Genomic DNA, 19,345 nt, shown 5'->3' with positions numbered 1-19,345 from the left:
GAAGTGACACTGAGAGGCCACCGGTGCCAGGAAGAGGTGCCAGGGTTCAGGGACACCTTCCAGACCTCATTTTGGAGCAAGCACAGGACCTGGTCCAGAGGATGCCCACCATGGCAGGTCTTCTGTTGGTGGTAGGATGCCCAGGATGAAAACAGGGAAGGTGGTTCCCGAGGCAGCAAACAGCTGAGCTGCACAAGTCAGGATCTTGTCACCAAAGAGGAACTGGACTGGTGCAGTATATGTCACAGTTGAGATGGCCATGGTACACAGTGTCACCATACAGTTCCAGAAGGCTTTAAGCATTCAGCCATACAGAGTAACATCATGGCACTTCAGAAGGCTGCAAGCATCTGCCCTTCCTGTGCTTTAGCCCAACCTTTTATACCCCTCATGTTCATGCGTTGCACCTGTGTGCCCTCTGTTCCCTTTGGTGATTGGTCAGTACAGCTCAGCACTCCATGGCTCATTGCTTTCAATGCTCACTCATTCTTTCAATGTTCACCTGCTTTTCACAGCTGTAGCCCATTGGGGATGAGGCTCGGCCACAGCCCCACTCCTAATTACCACAAACTGTGTGCCTACACCAGACAAGTTCTGGGAAGAGAAATGCACCAAGCATCTGTAAAGTGTTGCAAACTTGAAGGGTGAAACAGAGCCACAAGGAGCTGTGGCTGGAAGAGAAGGGACTGGATGTAGCCAGGTGGACTGAGCTTGGTACCCACCCAGGCCAGGATGGTGCTTTATTCATTATCCAGGTTTTCTGGTGGAATTCCGTCCTGGGATCCTGCCCAGAAAATGGGCACCTTTTCCATGCTGGGCTGCCTTAGCCACTCTGAGTTCAGCTCTGGAGGTGGCTGCTCCCCAGGTTTCTCTTCTTGTGCCCTGAACGGCTCTGACCTGCAGAACAGAGGCACCAACATCCTTAAACCACCATTCACCCCCCTGTGTGCTGTTTGGGGACAAACAGGAAGCTTTTGGGAGGGAACAGCCCTTTCCTGTGCCCTCTCCATGCTCCCAAGGGCTCTGTCCCAGCAGCTGAGACACCCCACGAGCTTCCCAGCTCCAGCTGTTACAGCCTGGGTGTGTCAAACACAGTCAGCAGCAGTTGAAAATACTCAAGAGCTTTGGGCAGCTCAGCCAGTCCCTTTTTTACCCAAATGAAAGCAACACTGCTCTGGAGGAGATTATTTGTGTTCGAAGCTCATCCTTTTTCTCCTCTCACTGCCAACCCCATTTATCCACTTCCTCCACTCACCCAACAGGATATTAAAATACACCAACTGAATTTGACTGATCCCTTTGACCCATTTTCACTCCAGCAACCAGAATTCAGTAAATTCTCACGGAAATTATCACACTTTTGTGGAATGTTGATTACTGATCCCTCAGGTATCGAATTAATGCCTGAGGATTGTGGTGAGCTGGGATTACCTCGGGGCAGGTGAGGAGCACCCTGGGTCACTGGGCTGTATTTCCACGCTTGGTGTGAGAGACAACAATTAACATTCCACACGGGAATCTCCACAACGGGAACTATTATGGCATCCTGTACTGTGGGAATCTGTGTTTTCCTTTTGAATTTTCATCCTGTTGGTTGTTGCTTACACTCCTCTTCATGGTTGCCTCAGTTGTTCTGCCACCTGGGGTTTTCCTGCTGCGCTTGTTGACAAACACGGGATCAGCGTTTAAAGGACAGGGATGTATCCGCACTAGAATTATGTTGGGATGTAAAGGAGAGCTGAGGATTTTAAGATCTTAGGAGGAAATTCTTCCTTGTGAAGGCGGTGAGGCCCTGGCACAGGGTGCCCAGAGAAGCTGTGGCTGCCCCTGGATGCCTGGAAGTGCCCAAGGCCAGGCTGGATGGGGCTTGGAAGGAACCTGGGATAGTGGAAGCTGTCCCTGCATGGGGTGGAACGAAGTGGTCTTTAAGGTCCTTTCAGGCCCGCCAAGTGGGTGGCAGACCCGCCCCGCGTCAATATATATCGTTATCTGCATATGCAAATCATATTCAAACAAGCCCCTCCGCGCCACCCTGCCCAGCCGAGCCTACTGCGGTTCTTCCCTTCGGCCCCCCGCGTTGCCATAGTTACCCGGCTGTCAATCACCGCCCCTTCTCCCGCCCCACCCGGACAGCTCTCTCGGTCATTGGGCACTTGCCTTGTCAATCTCGCCCCAGAGGAAGCCCATAGGCCAGAGCTGCCGCATATCGACCCGCCTCACCCGGGCGCACGCTTCCGATTGGGCAGCCGCGCTTGTCACTCTACGCGCCGAGAGCAGGAGGCGGGGCCGGCTCCCCGCTGCCGAGCAATAGCGGCCTCCCATTGGCGCATCCTCCTGTCGCTCTGCGCCGCGGGGGGCGCGGATTGGCGGCCGCCTCACGGGGTGTCCCGCCCCGCGGGGCCGTGCGACGCAGGCGCGCCGGGGGCGGTGGCTGCGGCGGTGGCGGCTGAGCGGCGCCGGAGCGGGGCCGGGCGGCCCATGGGGCCGGGCCGCGCTGCCGATGGAGCCGCCGCGCAGCTGTGGCGATGGCGCGGAGGACGAGAAGAAACCGCGGCGGCGGGGCGGCGGTGCGGACGCCGGGCCCTCCCAGCTGCGGCGGCGGAGCAGCGGCGGCGCGGCGGGCGCGGACAGCGCGGCGGGTCCGCAGCCCCGCGAACGCGGCGGGTCCGTGAGCCGGCAGCGGCGGGACTCGGTCCGCAAGAACCGCCCGCGTGAGTGCGGGGGAGCGGGAACGGCAGCGAGGCGGGTGGGGGGGGGGAGAGAAGCGGGGGGGGGCCCAGAGGATGGGCTGGGGAGAGGGGCGGGGCTTATGGTAATGAGCGGCGTGGGCGGGGCTGAGGTGGGTGGGGCTGAAGGGGCGTGGTCTGGGGAGGTGGGGCCGGGGGGCGACACGGGGGAGCAGCGGGGAGGGCTGGGGACACTGCGACAGCGCGGGGGGGGCGTGAGATGGGCACGGCACGGGCAGCACGGCGGGGACACGGTGGGGTGAGGATTTGTACAGCGTGGGCACTCTGGGGACAACACAGTGGGGTGATGGCGTGGGCACAGCATGGCCAGTCTGGAACGCGATGGGGACACAGGGCAGTGGTGACTTGTCCAGCATGGCCGGTCTGGGGACAGCACGGAGGGACACGGTGGGGTAAAAATTGTCCAGCGTCATCAACTTGGGAACAGCACATTGGGGTGATGGCATGGGCACAGCACGGCTAGTTTGGGGACAGCACGGTGGGACAGGGATGTGGGCTCAGCAGGTTGGGCTGAAGGGTGGGACAAGCTGAACTCCAAGAGCTCTAGGGGGTTTAGGGTGAGGTGACATCTGCCTGATGGGGCTGTTGCAGATGCTGAGGTTCCCAAATTGGGGACCTTGGATAGGAAGGAAGGGAAGGCACCTGGTGACAGAATGTGAGGAAAAGGGCACAGCAGGACAGATGGAGGGACCAGGGTTTGAGGTTGTGAGGCTGGACTGGTAACTGTGAAAGCAAAGCAATGAGAGAGCAAAGGGAATAGTTTAAATTTTGGGAGGGAAGAACCCGACAGGTTTGACAGGAGCTGGACACAGATCAAACCAGGCTTTCTAAGGGAAAAAAAATCCCTAGAACCATGTTTGTAAATGTCCTACTGGAAACAGCAAAATGGATGGCAGCCTTCATTTTGGGAGCAGCAGGAGCTGCTGTGCAGGTGCCGTGGCTGTCCCTGACTTCAGCCATATTTGAGGAATAACCGAGGGATTATTCCTTGACTTCTGCTGGAGTCCTTCCTCCTGGAAGGAAATCGCCATACCCTGACAATGAAACAGCCTCGGTGCAATTCCTTGGTACCTGCACAGCTGTTAAAAAAGGTGTGAGCAAGGAATCTGGGCTGAAAACAGGGATCAGGATTCTGCTGCACCTCGGCTGTGACTGGCAGTGCTGAGACACTGTTGGTACCATATTTATGGGAAGTTTTAAGTGTTCCTGCTCTTTTTTTTTTTGGTTGCTGGTAAAAAAGCAGCTTCCCTTCTGCCCTTAGTGTGAAAAATAGGAATAGGGGTCCGTGAGGTTGTTAATTAGAGACTTGTTAAAAGGCTGCAGGGACATGAAGGAGATCTCTGGTATGAAAATGGGGGAGGACTCGGAGCTCTGCGTTAGGTGATAATTCTCCTCTGCCTTGCTCGGAGCAGTTTCTGTGTCTTCTCTGGAAAATGTGGATTAAACCTGGATGCTGAGAGTGGCATGGGATACTTTAAGGAAAACAGGTGTTCTGGCAGCTTTCAAAAAAGGGTTTGGATCGAGTCTGGAAGGTCAGCGTGGTGGGATTTGGGATTACAATGTAGTCTGGTTTTCCTAAATTATTCTTGTGGTAAGTGGAAGAGAAGTGTGCTGGAGCAAGTGCGTCCCTTAGCAGGGACAATGCCTGATGTCACAATCAGTCATGTTTTTGAGTTAAAATGCTCCATCCCACCTTAAGGAAGCCTCAAGCCAAAATGAAAGGAAAGCAGTTAATGGATGTGGGATCAAAAATGTCCTACTTTAGCTCCCACTTGTCTGCTGCTGGCATGTGGCAAACGAGCTGGGTGACCTTGAGGCTTGTCTTGCCTGGCTGTGCTGGCAGATGCCCTGGCAGATGAGCCCCACTTCCCCAGGAATGAAAGGATTTTGGCAGACTCGTGATCCTCCTTCCTCCTCAGCCCTCTGAGCCTGTAATGCACAGTCAGGGCTGTCTCACTGCAGAGAGCAGGGAAGAGGATTGGATTTGGGATAGATCTGAAATAAACTCTGCACCCAGTATACCAGCTGTGTGCCTTCATGCACCTTGGGCTTTTAAATGCCCTGGAAATTTAAATTCCCTGTTTGAAAGTCATGTGGAAGTGGTGCTTGGGGACTTGGATTAGGGGTGAAGATGGCAGTGCTGTGGTAACAGTTGGAATTGATCTTGGAGGTCTTTTCCAGCCTGAATGATTCTGTGGAATGTTTCCTGGTGTGCTTGAGGGGCTTTACTGCAGACACTGGGATTTTCTGTGTGCTCCTGGCAGAAGAGGGAGAAGTCAAGGACACTGTTGCTCTCAGGAGGGACTGAGAAGTGTCCCTGAAAACATGGACATTGTTGAAGCTTTGGAGTGTTACATTGGGAAGGGGAGTCTGACAGGGTTATTAGTGCAGGCAGACATGTCATACACAAAAACTTTATCAGTTTCAGGAACAATAAAGGAAAATTCCCTTCTGGTACTGCATTATCAGTGCCATTATTGAAATCCATACTTAAAAATTGGACTGGGAAGACTCCAGATGAGTAAGGAGGATATTCCCTCCATGGTTCTTAAGGGAGCTGTGGCTGTGGGCAGGGTGAAGTGCCAGGCAGAAACCTGATGATGGCCATAATGAGCAGGGGAATGTTTTTTTAATGAATCTTTTTTATAGGAGATCAGTGTTTCAGTTCATCAGCTTTCCCCTTCCTCCACTCGCTCCCTGCTCATCCTGAAATCTTGGGGTATTCAACAGAGGTGAATTTAGGTTATTTCCCTAGTGAGCAAAATGTGCTTCTCCCTTCTGTAGCTTGTTTGTTTGTTCCCTGAGAAAAATATTATTTCTCTTCAACTGATGCCTTTTTTGGAAGTTTTAGTATCTTCTGTCAGGATCATGCAAATACATAATGGACATACGACTCTAAATTTTCAATTTACAAAGAATCCAAGAAAAGGTAAAAATAAAATGCTGTTTTGCCACCTCTTTGGTAGTACAAAATTTAAGCTTTGATGTTTAAATATCCTTTTCTGTTTTGGAATGGTATATGAAATATGAATTCCTATCAGAGCCTGTTTTTATGGATTGGAGGAGATGTAGACTTAGTGTCACTTCATATTAAATGCTAATGAATTGTATTTTTTTCTCAGCTGTAAAATTTCTAGCATGGTGTAACACTATTAAAATATAATATTGAATATTTCAGAGTAAGCCTAGAGGTGCTGTCACACACTGAACTAAATCATCAGACTAATCTTTTTAGCTGCTGATATAACTGAAAAGTTAAGGATCACACTGAAATACAACTCGAGCTGCTTGTTTTGTGATGAAAATCCACCATGGAGATCTTTAATTATATCACCTCTTTGATCTTGACAGTTCTACGGCTTCCAGAATAAGTCTGTTGAGGGCTTTTTTATTTACACAGTGTCCAGTTTTATGAAGTAATTTACATATCAGATAAAGGCAATTTCTTTTTATTGTCCTGAAGATCTTAACAGTCTGACTGCAAAAGGGATTTGAAGGGAGGGTGGCAGCTCTTGCTGTGGGCACACAAAGTATCCTGGAGCTTCTCTGGGATTGTTTAGTCAGACCTGTGAGCCCTTAACGTTGTTGGCAGACCAGTCTTTTGTTTGTTGCTGCATATCCATAGATCTGCCCTTGAGAAGAAGGTTTGTTTTTAAGACAAAGAACTGTTTATATGAAAATATATGGAGAGAGCTGCTTTTAAAATTGCTCAGGGAAAGCAAAACTTTGTCAGGCCAATGGTTTGGGTTGGGAGGGACCTTCAAGACCATCTCATTCCACCCCCTACCAAGGGCATGGACACCTTCCATTAGTACAAGTTGTTCCAGCCTGGCCTTGGACCCTGCCAGGAATGAGGCAGCCACAGCTTCTCTGCCCAGCTCACCGAGAATGAGCTTCATGGTTCTCATCCTCTAAAAAACAACAGAGTTTCTGTAAAGAGACAGATTGCAGGAGGTTTGGAGCTGAGAGCAGAGGATTTCCTGCCTTTCCTGGAAATGCCCAAACACCCAAGGAACAATTAAATGCTTCCCAGAAGGTGCTGGGCAGGAGGAGAGCCCAGAGGTCCATCCAGTGGTGGACCATCATTGCCATCCTTCCCGTTGTTCTGCGGCTGGTGAGCGCTTGGAAAGGAGACCTGCAAGGCTCTTCCCTCACAGAGAGCTCCAAGTAGCAGCAGGGAGGAGGTGATGAGAGGCAGTGTTTGCATCTCCTGCTCCTGTCTGGTTATTCCAGCAGAACCTTCTGACTGAGCAAATTCAGCCTCGGGGATGCCCAGAGAGCTCCTGGATGCCAGCAGTTCTCCTGCTGCTCCTGGAGATCTGCGGCAGCTCTCTTGGAAAAATTGCTTCAGAGGCTTAAAAGGGAGAAATCTCTGGATGGCTTTCATCTGCTGGGGAAAAAAAAAATAAAAAATCAGTGTTTCAGGAGAAATCTTGGTGGCAGATGGTGATGGCATTGATCCAGGAGAGCTTCCTCCTCCCTCCCTTGGATTTTTCTAGTTCTCAGACATGGAAGAGCTGTTGCTGCCCTGCATGTTCCTGTAAGTCTCAGGCAAAAATCCCCAGTTCTTCTTGTCCTTGGAATAGTTTCCTTCTCTTGTTTGTGTGCCATTCCCCTTTCCTACAAAAAAGGGTTTATAGGGAAGTTTTGTCCCTGTAATGGATTGAGTTCTCCAACAGGTGTTACTGCATAGGGAATCCTTCACAGCCTGGGAAAGAAGTACTTAATTTTGAGCTCACACACTTCTTCCTTGGATTCTTAACCTGTGGCTGGGATGTATATAACGAGGGCTCCATAATTAACAATCATTTGGGGTAAGGTAATTACCTTAATAGTCTGTCTTTTTGAATTTATCCCTGGTGACTTAGGGAAGGTACAGCCGAGCCGCTGGCAGATGGAGAACACCAGCTGCTCCGTGTGGAGCTTTTCCAGCTGGTGCCACTGGGAGGTGTGAGCCAGCTCTGGTCGGAAGTTGTGTCCCACCTCAGGGGGTTGGATTTTCTTTTTAGGGCCAGTGCTGAGTGGTGATAATGACCCTGAGCCCAGCCTGACTGCAGTTACTCCCAGCTCTGCTGGTATCATTCCTGTTTTCCTGTTCCTGGTAAGACAGATAACTGGTGTGGTTTAACTTCATGCCTAATGTTCTGCCCAAATAAAAACTAAATTTATGTATAATAAAAGATGGAAGGTCTTGATGGTACTGGGTTTGGGATGAAATTTCTAAGAAGCTGCTCTGTTTTTTGTGACCAGGAAAGCTGCCTAAACTGATGGACTCAGTTGGTGTTTGCCCTGAAATCTGGAAGGTTTGTGTCGCTGAGTGTAGGAGTTTGTGAGCTTCACTACCAACTTCAAAACAAATATGTTATTTTACTGAAGCTGTGCATGTGCTACCAGCTGAGTGCTGGCAAGTGGGAGTCTGTTAGCCTGTGATGGAGCAGCCCCTGTGGCATTTTCAGGCTTGTGGCTTCAGAGCACGGTGGTTTTGGATATTTGTCTTTCCTGCACATCAGTGAGGCCATCTCCGAGTCCCCAGCCTCTGCTCTCTTCCCATTTTTAGCCCTGTGTAGCCTGGCAGAAGGAGTGTGGGGGAAGATTGTTGTCTAAATGCAGTGGTGGGGATGCTTTAAAAAAAACCCCAGTGGACCTCAGAATGCAGAAATCAAATGGCATGTTCTGACAGGAACAAATGCATTCCAGAAATCACAGAATCGTGGAATGGTTTGGGTGGGAAGCGACCTTAAAGACCATCTGCTTCCAATCCCCCTGTCTTGGATACAGGAACACCTCCCACTATCCCAGGGTGCTCCAAGCTCCATCCAGCCTGGCCTTGGACTCTTGCAGGGATCCAGGGGGAGCTTCTCTGTGCCAGGGCCTCACCACCCTCACAGAGACAAATTTCTTCCTAATATGTAAATGTCTCCTTTTAGTTTAAAACCTTTCCCCGTTGTCTTACCACTGTCTGCCTGTGTAGAAGTCCTTGGATTGCTCATGCTCCCTCCCTCTGTTGTGCTGCCATTCAGATTCCTTTCCCTCTCATTCATGAAAAGTTATTTTTGTGTCTCTTCTTGTTTGAAGTAAATGCCTCCAAAATGGAGAGTGATTTGGGTTTGGATGTGCCTCCGAAAATAGAGCTTGCATCTTCTTTCAAGATTTCCTTTGGTGATGGTTGGGGGTGGCCTCTATGGAAATACATAAAAATAACTTGGTGGATTAAAAATACTGTGGGGAGCTGCTGGTGCCAGCAGCTCCTGGGAGCTGGAAAGCTTTGGAAGGGCCTGTACAGCTACCAGATAAATCTGCCTAGGAGAGAATGTGTCCTCCGACTTGTCAGGCTGCTGCCTGTGCAAAGATTGTTCCCTGAAGAGGCTGGCACGAGGGATTCTTGCTCTAAAGGGAGAGGAATGAGGGCTTCTCCATGTTCCACCCTTATCTGTTTGCAGATAAGGAATTTTACTAAAACCCAAGATCCTGTTTTCCAAATGAACTTTGGTAACATCTATGCTGGAATGTGTCCAGGGAAGGGAGCAGAGCAGGGGAAGAGTCTGGAGCACCAGGAGCAGCTGATGGAGCTGGAAAGGGGCTCAGCCTGGAGAAAAGGAGGCTCAGGAGGGACCTTGTGGCTCTGCACAACTCCTGACAGGAGGGGACAGCCGGGGGGGGTCGGGCTCTGCTGCCAGGGAACAGGGACAGGAGGAGAGGGAATGGCCTCAGGCTGGGCCAGGGGAGCTTTAGGTTGGATATTGGGAAAGTTTCCACCCCAAAAGAGTGGTCAAGCATTGGAACAGGCAGCCCAGGGCAGTGTTGGAGTCCCCATCCCTGGATGGATTTAACAGCCATGTGGACGTGGCACTTGGCAACGTGGACCAGTGGTGGCCTTGGCAGTGCTGGGTTAATGGTTGGGGTTGTGGAGGTCTTTTCCAATGTTTATGATTCCATTATTCAGGTTTATTTTCTAAAAGTTCCTTTTTTTCTTCTGGAAGCTACCATAAGGATTGAATCCTGTTCCCATAAGCCCTAACATGTGGCTTCATTTTTCCCTTTGCTCTGGATCCTGTGCATCTCATTAGCTCCAGCCTCTCCTTTAGCTCATTAATAGTGATATTAATCTGTTCCAGTTCCCAGCTCTAATCGCAGATTCCATCAGATCAGGGGTTTCTCTTGATCTTTTCCAAGAAGCTCATTATCTAACACAGCTGTAAATGTTGCTGGGCCTGACACTGATGCATATTTTGTACCACGGGGGAATTTGACTAATAAAATAATCCAATTAGACATTTGTTTTTGTCTCCCTGCGGCATCTTAGATTACTTGTCTACCTCAGCTCTGTGTTGTAATTAGGGAACGTTTGTACATCCCTTTGATGTAAAAGCACTGGTGTTATCCGTGGCTCTGGCTCTGGTTCAGAACTTGGGAAAAAGGAATAGCTGGGGATTAAACCTGCAGCAGGATCTGGCAGGGCTGTGGAAGCTGTCAGACCTGTGGGGAGGGATGTCAGTGTTTGAGTGTTGTACAGCAAATATTCCAACATGAGGGATCTCTGAGCAGGAGCTGGGCTCATGTTGGAGGAGTCTCTTGTCGAAGACAGGATTCCTGAAAATGGAAAGATCACATGTGTCCTTAGAGAACTGCATTAATTAATTAATTCAATGAAAGCTGTTTTCAATGGAATCACATAGGTGGGAAGGGACCTTAAAGACCATCAAGTTCAAAGGTGCTCGTGCTATGGCTGTGCCATACCCTGTCTCATTTTCTCTTGTCTTCTCTCTCCAGTCTTTCCCTGGTTTGGCTTGGACATCGGAGGGACCTTGGTCAAACTGGTTTATTTTGAACCCAAGGACATCACGGCCGAAGAGGAAGAGGAAGAAGTGGAAAACCTCAAAAGCATCCGCAAATACCTGACATCAAACGTAGCCTATGGCTCCACAGGCATTCGGGATGTGCACCTTGAGCTCAAGGACCTTACCCTGTGTGGACGTAAAGGCAATCTGCACTTTATACGCTTTCCTACTCATGACATGCCTGCTTTTATCCAAATGGGAAGCGAAAAGCACTTCTCGAGCCTCCATACTACCTTATGTGCCACGGGAGGTGGAGCGTACAAATTTGAGCAGGACTTTCGCACAGTAGGCATTTTTGGCTTCTATACCATTAGGATCTGGTAGTGACGTTTCTTTGAAAGCTTCAAACTAGAAACTTTACTCTGCACGCTCTAAAATTTCTCTAAATCTTCGTTTTGGTGCTGTCACTGTTTCCAGTTAAACTTGGCATGTGGAGTCAAGTTGGCATCTCCAAATTAAAACAATTCCTGCCCTGAATGTAACTCTGAAATTGTTCGCTAATGATCTTTCTTGCACCTCTTCCTCTCTATTTTTAATCTCTTCTTATGCTAATCTCAGTCTTTTTTTTTTTTTAACTCATTGCTGTCATTCTCCTGCTTTATTTTCTTCCTTTGCTCGTCTGGTTTCATTTCTAACACCTGTGTGAATGAGCTGATTGAGGTTCAGGCATATTTGGTGGTAAATGTAACTGTTAGGAAGTTCATAGTTGGGGTTGGACATCATCATGTGGCTTCATTCTGAGTGGGATCCTTGTTCAAGGTGAAAAATGTGTGGTAAATATTTTTTCAGTCAGGGCTTGGAAAAATGCAAATGAAGAGGCTTTTAGAGAATCATTAAGGGTGAAAAGCTCTCTAAGATCATCCGATCCAACCATTCCCAGCACTGCCAAGGCCACCACTGACCCGTGTCCCCAAGTGCCACATCCACATGGCTTCTAAATCCCTCCAGGGATGGAGATTCTACCACTATCCTGGGCAGCACAACCGTTTCTGTTAAGTTTTTCCTAATAACCAATTTTGTGTGGTCAAGGCAGTGACATGAGAGGAAAACGATTTTATAACTTCCTTGCTTTTTTTTTGATGCTCCTTTGGATGGGCTTTGTGGGATATTTTGATCAAACAATGCAAGTCCCTCCTCATTTTTCCTGGCTTTTCACACCAGTGCCTCAGCATCAGGGCCTGAATCAGGGCTGTGGGAATTGCTGGAATTCTCTCAGTGTCCATCTGTGGATCCAGATTGTTTTCTCCTGTTCCTCACCTGGGGGCTGCTGTACTTAGGAGTCCCTGTGCTCTCCTGTGCTCCATTCTCCCTCAGCCTCTGCAGGGAGCAGGGACATAGCTGGACTGAGCTGGCAGTGAATGCATTTTTCCAGCCCTGAGCATAAATACTTCAAATCCCTGGCTAATCTTCAATATTCCTCTTTTTTCCTTCCCACCAGATGGGTGACCTTGAGCTTTGTAAGCTCGATGAGCTGGATTGCCTTGTTAAAGGAGTGCTGTACATCGACTCCGTGGGCTTCAATGGACACTCGGAGTGTTACTACTTTGAGAACCCCACGGATGCTGAGAGGTGCCAGAAGCTCCCGTTCAACCTGGAGAATCCCTATCCTCTCCTCCTGGTGAACATTGGCTCAGGGGTCAGCATTTTGGCTGTCTATTCCAAAGACAACTATAAACGGGTAACAGGCACCAGGTGAGTGCTGGGGGGTAAAGGGACTTTGATTTTAGGGTCTGGAGCACATTCCTGCTTTGTAAATGGCATTTTCAGGGACAAGCTGCAATAAAGGTGGTGAGGGGAATGACCAAGCTCCTGCTCTTACTGCAGTTACTCCCTGCCAAAAAAGATCCCTCCTGGAAAAGAGGATCTGGATTTCAGTGGTTTGGTGTCTTTACTGCAGCCAGTCTCCATCAAAGCTGGTTTTGCAGTTGCTCTGCTGCAGGAATTTAAGGGCTTTATTTATTTCTTTTATGAGATCACGTAGTTTGGGGTTCTTAACAACTCTTAGCATTGATCCAAAAAGTCAAGATTTCCATCCTGGCTTCCAAAAGTTGCTAGATTTTGGTGGAAGGGATAATAGAATAGCAGTCACTCCCCATTTGCTCCCCATCTTAAAGATGTGGCTTTTGTGTCCTGGCAAAGCCATAGAGTTCTGTGGCTTTAAGCTTTCTTGGATTCCCTGAAAGGTAATAGTAGTAATAATAATGATAATAATTTTAAATTCCCTCAGTACAGTTCTTACTAGACATTAATAGTAGCATCTATGCCCTGTAAAGTGAACAAGACAGGGTTTTCCTCCCAACTTTTGGATATCTCTGCCCTGACACTCCAGTTATCCCTCAGGACTAACATTTATTTTAAGATTAATATTTCTGGATGCTGGGAAGAAAGTGAACAGTGTAACATAAAAAAATCAAGGTCTCATTTCACAGCATGGCCTGTGAGGGATTCCTTACAGCCTGTAAGTCATGTGAGAGGAACAGACTTTCCAAGATGGTTTTCCCTAAAAAAAGTGGTCAGGAATGGGGTGACCTGAGCTAACTGGGATGCAGAGCTGGACAATCTGAGCTTTCATTTTCATTTTGCTTTACTTGCAGCCTTGGAGGGGGAACCTTCTTTGGTCTCTGCTGCCTTCTGACGGGCTGCTCCACGTTCGAGGAGGCCCTGGAGATGGCATCCCACGGGGACAGCACCAAGGTGGACAAACTGGTGAGGGACATCTACGGAGGAGACTACGAGCGCTTCGGGCTGCCAGGCTGGGCTGTGGCATCCAGGTAATGCCCTGCCTGGCTCTCATTTTGGTTTTGTTTCCCCTGGAGATGCTGCAAGGATGAAAAACTGTATGTAGGTGCCTTTGGAGAGCAACCACTCCTAAGAGATCTAAGTTATGCATAGCAATGCTTTTTGAAGTTAGAAATCAGTCCTTCAAGATGAACCACTTTGGTTAAATTAGCAGTTCCCATTTTCTCCTGGAATTCTGATGGGATCTTTAACCCCAAATCTCTCTTTACAGCTTTGGAAACATGATGAGCAAGGAGAAGAGGGAATCTGTCAGCAAGGAGGACCTGGCCAGAGCCACTTTAATCACCATCACCAACAACATCGGCTCCATAGCGCGGATGTGTGCCCTTAACGAGGTATTTTGGGAATCTCTTCCCTTGCTCCCTGCTTAAAACATCACCTGTGTGCTGCTGCCTGCTTGAGGAGTGTGCCTCTCTTTGGGAGCAGCTCTGGGAAGCAGTGGGAGAGGAGGAAAGGAGGGCTAGAGGGTGTAGAGACTGGATATCTTCTGTGCTGTTTTTACGAGTTGCTCTGGATTTCTTGCCACGGCCGTTGCTGCATCTTTGTGCTTTCAGCTTCTTTACAGTGCTGCCTTGTTGCATTCATGTCAAGCAGCATTGTACAGGGCTATGAAAGAGCAGAGACATGCTCTGCACTCCAACCTGAGCCTGCTTCCATGGGATGGGCTGATGGAATCCAGCATCCTCCTGGCTCTGCAGCCAAAATGAGGCAAGACACGTCCTGAACAGCCTTGCTCATAAATATATCTGCTAATTCCTTGCTCTGGAGCTCAGCTGAATGAAAAGAGGATCCTGAATAGTTCAGGGGAGGTGTTAATCAATGTGGGGAGGGAAGGAAAATCCACAAAAGGATATGAGTGCAAGACCAGGTAAGACTTGATCTGATTCCTCAGAAAGAGGAGGATCTGAATTATTTTTGTGTTGGAGAACAGGAAAGCTTCAGAACTTGCATCAGAAATATTTTGAGATGGAAAAGCAAGGCTGGAGGTCTGGTTTAAATCCAAAATAATCACTACTTGGTTGGTCTTTTTCTTTCTTAAAAAAATTGTGTTGGTTATGGACTCCTAATTAGTTTCCCTCCCCAGTTTAACAGTAGAGTCACTCAGCTATTTCATGATGAATCAAAGGCCAGAGCTGGGAGGAGGGAAGGCAGGAGGCACTTCATGATCAGTGTTCCCAGGCAGTATAAGGATTTTGTAGGAAAATCAGCTATTCTATCCAAATTCCTGAGTTAGAAAGGCTGTAGTTTGACCTGGGAATTTCTGGGAGAGTCTGAGGAGGAGAGTAGTTTAAAATGGCCTGGTCCTTCTTTCTGATGGAATTGTGTGTGGTGTTCTGCACATTCTGCCAGACACTTTCAGCAGGAACTTAATTCATAGAATTCCAGAGCCATTTAGGTTGGTGAGCTCTTCTGAGATCATCCAGTCCAGCCATTCCCCCAGCACTGCCAAGGCCACCACTGACCATGTCCCCAAGTGCCACATCCACATGGCTTCTAAATCCCTCCAGGGATGGGGATTCACCCTGGGTAACTGTGGTAGGGCTTGACAACCCTTTCTATGAAGAAATTTTCCCAGATATCCAATCTAAAGCTCCCCTGGCCCAGCCTGAGGCCATTCCCTCTCCTCCTGTCCCTGTTCCCTGGCAGCAGAGCCTGACCCCCCCGGCTGTCCCCTCCTGTCAGGAGTTGTGCAGAGCCACAAGGTCCCCCCTGAGCCTCCTTTTCTCCTGCAGCTGCTCCTGGTGCTCCAGACCCTTCCCCACGTGGAGTTTTTATCACTGCAAGCAGAAAATAGAATTTACCCTTAATGCTCCTTTTTTTTTCCCTTAACACTTGCAGAACATCAACCGTGTGGTGTTCGTGGGCAACTTCCTTCGGATCAACACCATCTCCATGAGGCTCCTGGCCTACGCCCTGGACTACTGGTCAAAGGGACAGTTAAAAGCACTTTTCTTGGAACATGAGGTAAAATTCCTTTTTAAAATTTGTCTCATGGCAAAATACAAATCCTTAGAGCGCTCTGGAAACAGCCACATGGAGCTGTTGGGTGCACGCAGTACAGGAGGAGCTCAGGGCTTTGCTGCTACAGCCACAGCTTTGCTTTATTTAATTTAATTTAATTTAATTTAATTTAATTTTATTTTATTTTATTTTATTTTATTTTATTTTATTTTATTTTATTTTATTATGTTTCTTTTATTTTTAAATTTTTATTTATTTTTTTTTAATTTAATTTTATTTTATTTTTATTATTTTATTTTTATTTTCTGTTTTATCATGTACCTCTCTGTAGTTGTGTCTTTCCCCTCTCCTTTATATGTTGTTAAAACTACCCTGTGTGTTTAATAGCCTAGAGAAAGGAAGGCTCCAGGGAGACTTTCCAGTGCCTAAAGGAGCTCCAGCAGAGCTGGAGAGGGACTTGGAAAAGGGCCTGGAATGACAGGACAAGGGAGAATGGCTGCCTACTGCTAAAGGGCAGGGTTTGATGGGGTATTGGGAAGGAATTGTTCCCTGTGAGGATGATGAGGCCCTGGAATGGATTTCCCAGAGAAGCTGTGGCTGCCCCAGGATCCCTGGGAGTGTCCAAGACCAGGCTGGACAGGGCTGGAGCAACCTGGGACAGTGGGAGGTGTCCCTGCCCATGGCAGGGGGTGGCACTGGATATCTTGATGGTCCTTTCCAACCCCAGCCATTCCCTGATTCCGTGGGCATTGCTGTTGCTGTGTCAGGTGTGTGCCCCTGGATTTTCACTGATGGATTTTCACAGATGTCCCCATCTGCTCCTCAGGGTTACTTCGGCGCAGTCGGTGCTCTCCTGGGACTCCTGGACTCAGCCTGACTCCATGCAGGATCTGTGCTGGACCTATGGATTCAGGGCACTCCCTGGGCCACTGAGCCCGTGGTTTGGGGGTCACTGAGCCCGTGTTTTGTGTCACAGCCCCCACTGAGACTGTTCCACTGTGGGGACAGTGTGGGGATGGGTGTCTGGAAGAGCTGAAATCCATCTGGGATTACAGCACAGGTTTGTTCCAAAGGATGTGATTGGAATACACTGGCTGGACATGGGGGTGTATGGGAAGGTCAGTGGGGCATTTCAGTCACATGGAATTGCCCTTTTTAGAGCAATTTTTTTTAGTTTTACTCCATGTTTAATGATGGTGACAAAGCAGGGCAGGGGCGCTCTGCTCCTTCCACTGGGTTCCCTTGGAGTGCCAAGTGCCCAGGTCAGTTCTGTGTTCACAATCAGAGGTTCTCCATGTGCTGGAAAATGGTCTGGGAAAGGGGAAGAGCATCAGCACAGCCCAGTGTGTGTAACTAACTCCATATGGCCCGCTGGATCCACACTGGGACACAGCTGTGCTGTCAGCCAGGCTTTATTTATCCCTGTTCCACGTCCTTGTCTCTGTCCTAGGGATGGAAGGTACAGCACAGCACGGGTCTGTGCCTCAGGGTCAGTCTGATTTTGGCCTCCAGCTCTCCTGCACAGTCCCAGCACCCTTTGGGATGATGTCAGGGGTGTCAGTCAGCCTCCAGCCTTGAGATCTAAATTTGAGGATGGAATAGGGATACTTGTCATTTGTTTATCTGGGGTTTTCTCTCTGTTACCAAACTCCACCAAAGAGACACTTCCTTCAGTCACACTTGGATCTCTGTAATCCATGTTACATTTTTAATGGCTACGCTCCTGTTGTTTTGGGGGAATTCTCCCCCTTCCATGCATGCTGTGCTCTCTCTTTTCCCTGTGCATGCTGCCACACAGCCTGAGAGCAGGATACTGCACTGTGGAGCCCCTGTGGAAGTTGCACCCTGGGGATGGGGGGGTTGGACTGGATCCTGCACGCTCAATAAATGCTCTCGAAAAGCAACGAGGTATCTGCACCTTCCCTCGGGATGTGAGCTCATGGAGACACAGCTTTGGAAGTGCTCTGGCTTCCCAGCAAGGAGCTCCATGGAGCACAGGGAAAGCTCTTCAGATCCTTCAGATCAGGTCATGGTGTCAGGGTTTATCCCAGGCTATCAGAATGACCATCACCCTGACCCCAACACACCCTTCCAGTCCTGGTTTCTTCCCAGAGAAAGCAGTTTCCAGCTCTGATCCCCTTGTGAGCCTGGCTGGAAGTGCTGGGCAGCTCCGAGCCCTTCCCTGCTGTGTGAATCCTGCCCAGCTCTTCCCCTTGCTGTATCCTGAGATGTGAGCACTCCGAGGTGGGTTCCTTGTGTGGCACCTCCCTCTGAAAAGGGAGGAAACTACAGATTCAGAGGGTGATTGCTGTTTGTCTCTAAACTCAGCTGACTGTGAGCTGGGATTGTGGACACAGCCAGGGATTTGATCACAGTAAAATCAGGGAAAAGAACACAGGGCCCCTGGGGAAGGTGATCTGTGCTGGCTGGGGAGGAAAACGTTTGTTTTTCCTGCAGCCTTACACAAGTTGCAGTTGTGTCCTGCTCTGTGTTCCACAAGGTGGTACTGGATGGCTGAGGGCTGGAGCAGGATCATACAGCTCAGGGAATGGTTTGGGTTGGAAGGGACCTCAAAGCCCCTCTCATTCCACCCCTGCCATGGGCAGGGACACCTCCCATTAGCCCAGGGTGCTCCAAGCCCTGTCCAGCCTGGCCTTGGACACTTGCAGGAATCCAGGGGCAGCCACAGCTTCCCTGGGCACCCTGTTTGGGATCAGCTGAATTCAAGTTCTCATTGATTCTTCACTCCTTGTGAAATCACACAAAGGTTCCCAAACTCTCCATTAGAAACATCTCCATTTCCAGAGTGCTGACTGAAGGGTTTTGGGACTCAGCTCCTTCTGTCCCACCTGAAATTTAACACACATGCACCTGGCTGAGCCAAAACTCATGAAAAAGGCACAGAAACTTTGGCTTTTTGGAATATCTCTGTGCCTGGGACCTGTGTGGCTCCTTGATGTAACAGGTCAGCGATAGGCTGGGCTGGGGAGGGTGTGGGAATCCTTGAGATCCAGAGGAAAAAGCCTGGCTTTTATTAAACAGGGCAGCCTTGGGAGCAGAAGCCACCTTGCCATGGTGGAGAGTGGGAAATCTCTGCAGGGCAGGGAATTCCCAGCAGCAATCCCAGAGCCTGACCCACCGCAGTCCCTGCCCTGAGGCACTGGTGTCCCTTGGCTCAGCATCCTGCAAGATTTTCCACCTCACTCCGTATTGAGTGTGTGTAACTCCTTCTTCTCTGGATTTTGGAATAGATCCAGCACGATCTGATCCCAGCACCAAAGTTCCTGGCTTATTGTCTATTCCTTTTTTTTTTTTGTAAACTGCTTGATTTTTTTCTTCTTGTATAAAATATTACAGTTATTTTTTATATGCTTCAATCCCTTTGTTTGCTTTATGTCTCATTCTTGGAGCTCCAGCGCAGCGGGATGGATGTTGGTGGGAATGAGCAGGAATGTGCTGGGGAAATTGGGGTTGACCCCACTTGGTTTTTACCTTGAAAATAATTGTGGGCAATCCTTGATTGTTTCTCCCTCCCTGCATGTTTCAGGTTCTGGGAATCAGTTGAATTTCAAAACATTTTAAAGGAGGGGAATTTTCTTTTTTTTAAGAGCATTAATTATTCTGGGGATATTGCAGCAGTTTTGGCTTTGATGAAAAACTTAATTAGTGATCATGGATATGAATGGGATTAGTGAGGAGGGTACAGCATCAATCCAGAGCAGGAGCTGTGGGGTGGAAGCACCAAAAATAACTGTTCTGTGCAGCTCGGTGGGAGATCCAGACTTTGTCCCAGCAGTGGGAAGTCACCCAGTGAGCTCATCATCCCAAAAAAAGGCTGTAAGGGCAGCACAGTTCCTGTGGATCCTTCTGGAGAAGGTGAACAAAGCATTGAGGGAACATTCCCACTGCCGGGGGGCAGGGAGAGATGGGATAGTGGGGAGGAATTCTGTCCTGTGAGGGTGGGGAAGCCCCTGGATCCCTGGAAGTGCCCAAGGCCAG

At 49.0% G+C, this 19,345-nt stretch overlaps 1 protein-coding gene across 2 annotated transcripts; it reads left to right on the top strand.

Moving 5' to 3' along the window:
- Positions 1-2,338: 2,338 nt before the first annotated feature.
- PANK2 (pantothenate kinase 2) lies at positions 2,339-18,723 on the top strand. 2 transcript variants are annotated; one of them, XM_053975999.1, is made up of 7 exons: positions 2,339-2,711; positions 10,518-10,870; positions 12,024-12,277; positions 13,180-13,356; positions 13,596-13,719; positions 15,224-15,349; positions 16,173-18,723. In XM_053975999.1, the coding sequence occupies exons 1-7, from the start codon at positions 2,501-2,503 to the stop codon at positions 16,221-16,223; spliced, it is 1,296 nt and encodes a 431-aa protein (XP_053831974.1). In that variant the 5' UTR covers positions 2,339-2,500; the 3' UTR covers positions 16,224-18,723. The 2 variants fall into 2 exon arrangements, with proteins under 2 accessions (XP_053831974.1, XP_053831975.1); XM_053976000.1 differs by lacking the exon at positions 2,339-2,711 and having other exon boundaries at positions 10,641-10,727.
- The last annotated feature ends 622 nt before the right edge of the window (positions 18,724-19,345 follow it).

This window comes from Vidua macroura, chromosome 4, assembly GCF_024509145.1.
Source record: "Vidua macroura isolate BioBank_ID:100142 chromosome 4, ASM2450914v1, whole genome shotgun sequence".
In the NCBI taxonomy this organism is placed as follows: Eukaryota; Metazoa; Chordata; class Aves; order Passeriformes; family Viduidae; genus Vidua; species Vidua macroura.
Note: the sequence above shows the minus strand (reverse complement) of the source record. Positions and strands in the feature narration are given on the sequence as shown.